Raw genomic sequence first — 6,000 nt, 5'->3', positions numbered from 1 at the left:
CCATCACAGTTTTACAAGCACTCCCAGGTCCCCACAGTGGGAAAAATCCCATCTCTTCATCTATAATCTGTGGCAGACGTGTAGAGTGATGAACCTGTTGGCACCACAGGCAAGCCAAAAATTGAAAGCCAAAATTTCCAGTGGAAAGGCATTGGCTCTTGGACCAACAAAGGCTAAGGGAATGCAGTTCAGAAAGTGCAAAGGGTAAAGTCACACATCATTGCATTGTTGGCTAATACTCTGCTCAAGGGTTTGATTCAGTCATGACCATCACAAATCAGTTTCCCACAAAAACTAGATCTGCATATAGACCTAGGGGAAACCCTGGATTTCTGCATTACTTTGATTACTTTGACAAATTTTTGTTTTAATTTAGGATGAAAGTATATTTGTAAGAGTTCAGGTTTCAAAAGGCTTGTATTTATCTTTTCTAATGATTGGTTTGGACATCTGGAATAGTGCATAAACTGCTAATTATATGGCATAATACTTAAATTAATAATTTTCATAATCAGTAAGAATGCCTTCTATGTAATGTAGGTTGAACTATCTATTATTTTGTACTCAAGGCATTTATAGTGTCATAGCAGGCCCAGGAGGAAAAAACAACTCCAATGTCAGTCTTTCAGCATGTCAAACAAAAGTCTCAAAAAAATAACTTATTCCCATTGGAAATCAAGACCTAAAGAATAAAGTAAAATATATCAAACATTATATAGATCACTGCTACCGGCATAGTGTAAAATATATTAACAATATTATAAAAATCAAATCTCTTTATGGGTCAAAAAAAAAGCTTTAGGACTTGGAAATTAAATTCTGAAAAATTCTAAAAGTAAACATCTTTAAAAATGTCTACTTCAAAAGTCTTCCTCCGCTGTGAACCTTCATCATATTTTACAATTAAAATTATTTTAATATTGTCTTCTTTCTCTTTTCATCAAGAACTGTAAGAAAAAAAGTCCAGTGAACTGCTATTTTGCAAAGCATATTTGAACTGGCATTTCCTGAGCTTATGAAAAATGAAGCATTCCGTTTTACTTACATGAATAAGGATGCTCTATATCCCACATATGAATATTAATTTTTTTACAGTTCTTCTCTGTGATATAAGAATGTTTAAAACTCACAGTCAGGGAGAAGTTCTGCTGCTAACAAACCTGTAACAAACCCATATTTCCAGGGATAATCATGTCAGCTGTCAGAGCAGAGAGGAGCAGCTGGTTCACAAGGGATGATGAGCCAGGAGCTGAGCAGAATAACAAGGCAAGTGGGAGCAACACTTTCCACCAAGCATTGAAGTTGTGGAGTGACAAATCTGGATGGTGATCAGATGAGACATGATCCAGTGCTCTCCCAAGATGTCCCCTTGGACTCAGCCAGTTAAATGCTTCATCTTCACCAAGCCCCCTCCTAGAAGGGCAGTGCATGTCTGCCGTGACATCAATACTGCAACACGCAGCCCTAGCAGCTAAAGGTACAGAGTACAGTTGAATTTTATATGAAGAAGTAATTCAAAAACCTGAATGGGCTGCTACATTAAAAAAAAAAAAAAAGAAAAAAAAAAAAAAAGACTGCTATTGTTGCCTTTTTAAAATGCTACAGAATTCTCTTTATTCAAGAATATAACAAATTAGGGCTATGGGGATATATTTATGGATGAGACATGATCCAGTGCTCTCCCAAGATGTCCCCTTGGACTCAGCCAGTTAAATGCTTCATCTTCACCAAGCCCCCTCCTAGAAGGGCAGTGCATGTCTGCCGTGACATCAATACTGCAACACGCAGCCCTAGCAGCTAAAGGTACAGAGTACAGCTGAATTTTACATGAAGAAGTCATTCAAAAACCTGAATGGGCAAAAAAAAAAAGACTGCTATTGTTGCCTTTTTAAAATGCTATAGAATTCTCTTTATTCAAGAATATAACAAATTAGGGCTATGGGGATATATTTATGAGGAGAAATTATCCATCAAAAATAGAGCATATAAGAATAGTCTGAGAAACACCTGAGCTTGCCAGACATACATGTTCCAAAGGCTTCTGCAGAGCTACACAAAATGAGTGATTATGTTACAATTGCAGGTTTTCATGCACATGGAAAACACCTCAAGCAAAATTAATTTATCACTCCTTTAATTTTTTAAAAAAAAACAATAGTTCCAAATTCCAAGGAGAATAATGGAAACTTTACCAAGCATGTCAGCAGGTTTCATGCAGGCTGAGCACTACATGCAACATTGATTTCTGCCTCCAGCAAGGGTCTACCCATAGGCACCAGCAACTAGAGGGTGAAAGAAATTATGAAGGGCTCATTCATTTCCAATGCCTCCATCATTTCCCACCCAGTTCCTCAAAGGGGTAAATATCAGATGTGCTGTTGTTGCCCCTTGCAGGACAGCTACAGACCTTACACACCAGCCTTGCTCCCTTTGCCCAAATGTTGAAATAAGGGGTGCTGCAGCCAGTGTACAGGTATCCCACAATGAAACTAATTTAGTTTCTAGCTCACATATCAAATACTGCAAGAAAATATCCTGAAGAACATGAAAACTAGGAAAAATAAATGTTTTTCCATTGCTTTTACTTTTTATGCTAAATTTTAGTAGAAACTGAGACTGTTTAAATGCTACATATGTCAAGGAACTCTTTAAAACCTGGTGTGACTTCAGCTGAAATAGGAGCATTTTATGGCATCTCAAAAGGTTTCGTATCTCCCTAAAAGGCCTCTTTTCATCTTTCTGAGGAAATTGAACAATACAACAGAAACTTTCAAAACCTAGGTGAAAAACAGCAACTTCAGCACACATAATGAGGGAGCTTCAAATATCTGTATTTCAGGTTTGGACTGTTTTAATATAGCAACAATGATTTTACAAAAGTATGTTGGAGATTTAAACGGTTTATGAGGATTTCTATAGCAGGCAGGAGACAATCCTGATATTCAAAGCACTACTCTAAACAAATTGCTCTACTGGAATTGTTAGCTCCCTGCAAATTCTATAGAGTCCTTGAATATTAGTGTAGAAAGAGATTCACATTATTTAATAGATTTAAATATGCAGTTGGAAGAATGACTAACACACAGGTATCATATCTATCTTTATTAAAAGAAAATAAAGCAATCAAAGAACCCATTCGTTTTGAGTTATTTTTCTGGAGCTGGGCTGATAATCAAATACTATAGGATACTGTAGTACTGCTAGTGATCTCCAAAATTAATAGCAAACATATATATATAAAGGAATGAGATTTACAGAGTAAATATATCAAACAAAACAGTTTGTTCTCTTAGGTATATAAATCAAATAATGTCAGTGTCTGTGGATATGAACAGCATTGTATGGCCATTGATGGTTTACATGCTGCAGCACAGCAGAGTTGATATGATTTGGTTTCCTTGCTATGAGGAAATCTCTGGGACCACATGCCATATCTGCTGTGGATATCTTAAATGCCAATCTGCCATAATGATCAGATATGCATATGAACAGAATGTCATGCAAGGATCATTTATCCTTAAAAATCATCTTAAAACACTGTGCAAGGTATTCCTAAAGAAACACAGATATTTTGCAAATTTTTTTCAATTTTTCTATGCCTAACAGTAAGATGAGGTGCCATGCAACTGGCTCCTGGGAAGATTTAAAGAAATTCATAATTTCTTTTGTGAAATTATGCTGGAGTTTTTTGGGGTTTTTTTGGTTTTTTTTAATATACATCGCTTTTTCCATCACATGCAATTGTAAATTTGGTACATAAATTATTTGTGCAAGGTTATTTATTACGGCTATATACACAGGAAAATTTCAGAAACTCTTCTGCTTTTCAGGGGATTGTTTTAACAATCTGTGTAAAAATGTAAGCTGTTTTCTTACTAAAAGGAACTGATCACTAATGTGTTTTCACAAGCTTAATTGCATATATATGAAGTATGACTTAAATTGTGGAGGGCTGGTATTTTGGCTTGTTTGATGACAAGATCCACCAAGATTATCTTAAATAAATATGAAGCATTTACTTTAGGGAATTATTCAGGGTCTAAAATACTTCATGCACTGAGTCCTTTTCAACTAAGGAATGCAGTACATCAAACTGTTACTTTTACATTTAGCCAACCCCAAAACACCACCTGGATGGAAGCTCTCTTAGTACTAAATTATAAGGATTTTCATAGCATAGAATCATGGAATCATAGAATATTTTGGGTTGGAAGAGACCTTAAAAGTTATTTAGTTCCAACCCCCTGCCATGGGCAGGGACACCTTTCACTAGACTTTTTCCTCCCTCAGCAATAAAATTCAGTTTACATAAATGCTTTTTGGTCATACATCTGTGAACAGTTTAATGAAAAAACATTACAAAACTGGTAGGAATCTTGACTTTTGATTTGCTTTGGCCAGTTAAAAAAAAAAAGTTTTAACCTTCAAAAAACCTACAGTAATATTTGTACTTATTAACTGGAGTATACAAAATATGTCTTGTTGAAAAAATATCCCTGTAGCACTACAAGTTATTAGCATTTATAACTACAAATATTGCTAAGATAAAAGAATATCAGGAATCTAATTCTAACCATTCTAACAACTAGAGGCCAAATTCTGCCTTCCCTTACAGTCATATTAACATTTGTTAACTGTTGTAAGGGCAAAATTTAGCCCCAAAGCACATTTTTATCTAAACAGATATATTTTCCTAAATAAAGAAAAAGCCAGCCAAGCTATGCCTTATTACTGCTCTTCCCTTCTGAAGGGTAAATTCTGATATTTGAAATACCTAGACTGTATTTACAGCTGTACAACTCCGACGCCGCACACTTGCAAAATTTCACTTGAACTCTATAAACACGGAGTAGCCATGTTGTATCACCTTAAACATTTTTCTTAAAATAGAGAAAGAGCAGAGCAGCTTAGACATTTTCTTTGTCAAATTCGCACACGAAATACATGGTAATGTGACAGGCAACGTCATTCCAGCCGCCAGACGCCACCATCTCCACACAGTCCTCCTCGTCGTAAGCGTTGTTGGGCTCCCCGCTGCGCCATTTGTTGAAGGTCTGCATGGGCGAGCGGTCAGAGTAGACGAAATTCCCCTCCTTCTCCAGGTCGTTAATCCCAATGAAGACTCGGGTGAGCCCAGCTTGGTTGATGTACGAGGCAATCAGGTTGTTGGCAGTCTCGTCCTTGGGCATGCTCAGCGTCCCTCCTCGTCCGTGGCAGTACAGCTGGGCTTCCTTGTACCTCTTCTCCTCCTTCACCAGCAGATATATCTTATTGTCTGTCTCACGCACGCCGGCGACAGCTGCGGGGGAGGGCAGTGCTGAAAAGTGAGCACTCGCATTTCTATAAACCAAGTCACTGCACACCCCAAAAGAGCTTCACAAGTCAGATGTGGAACGGTGGCACTCTTTACGAGCGATTACACCGATAAAATGAGGCAAAAAAGAAAGGAAAACAGTTATATAAAATTAACCTACCATTTTTTATGAATTTTAGTTCTGTCGTCAGCTGGGCTACTTGAATGTCCATTTCACCAATAGCCTTCCTTAGCTGACTGCACTCACAAGGGATGCCTGTGAAATGATATAGACACACCCAAATCAAAAAGCTACCTAATTTCAACAATTATCTCAACAATTTTATGAAAAGGCTCGGTGTGGCAGCCCTGGAGAAAGCTGTCTTGCAAGTAACAGACAGAAAATTAGAACCTTCACTATCCTGCACCATTATAGGATTCTCAGGGGAGTCTGGGCCTGTGTAGAACAGATCAGTTCACTTCCTACAAATCTTCCATCCTGAATAATTAGCACTAACCTAAACACAGATAGATATTCTCTGCAAAACACCCACAATATTTTTTAACTAAAAACATTTTCTAAAAATTCCCACTTCTCAAAGATTTCTTTCACAACAAAAACATTGTTTGCAAGTACTTCACAAGGAACATATCCCAGCAGATCCAACATTCCAACTACACATTGTACATAATTACCTGCAAAATGC

At 37.1% G+C, this 6,000-nt stretch overlaps 1 protein-coding gene across 4 annotated transcripts in view; it reads right to left on the bottom strand.

Moving 5' to 3' along the window:
* Nucleotides 1-3,087: 3,087 nt before the first annotated feature.
* Nucleotides 3,088-6,000, bottom strand: part of COLEC11 (collectin subfamily member 11) — a 44,446-nt gene continuing 41,533 nt past the window's right edge. For 3 of the 4 annotated variants that reach the window (XM_039715581.1, XM_039715579.1, XM_039715580.1), the window contains exons 6-7: nt 5,475-5,570; nt 3,088-5,317 (exon numbers count right to left, since the gene is read on the bottom strand). In XM_039715581.1, coding sequence (XP_039571515.1) covers nt 4,908-5,317; nt 5,475-5,570 — 506 coding nt within the window. In that variant the 3' untranslated portion in view covers nt 3,088-4,907. The remainder of the gene's footprint in view (nt 5,318-5,474; nt 5,571-6,000) is intronic. The other variant, XM_039715582.1, reaches the window with a different exon arrangement.

Source organism: Passer montanus, unplaced genomic scaffold (genome assembly GCF_014805655.1).
Source record: "Passer montanus isolate IOZ18808 unplaced genomic scaffold, ASM1480565v1 scaffold34, whole genome shotgun sequence".
NCBI lineage: Eukaryota > Metazoa > Chordata > Aves > Passeriformes > Passeridae > Passer > Passer montanus.
Note: the sequence above shows the minus strand (reverse complement) of the source record. Positions and strands in the feature narration are given on the sequence as shown.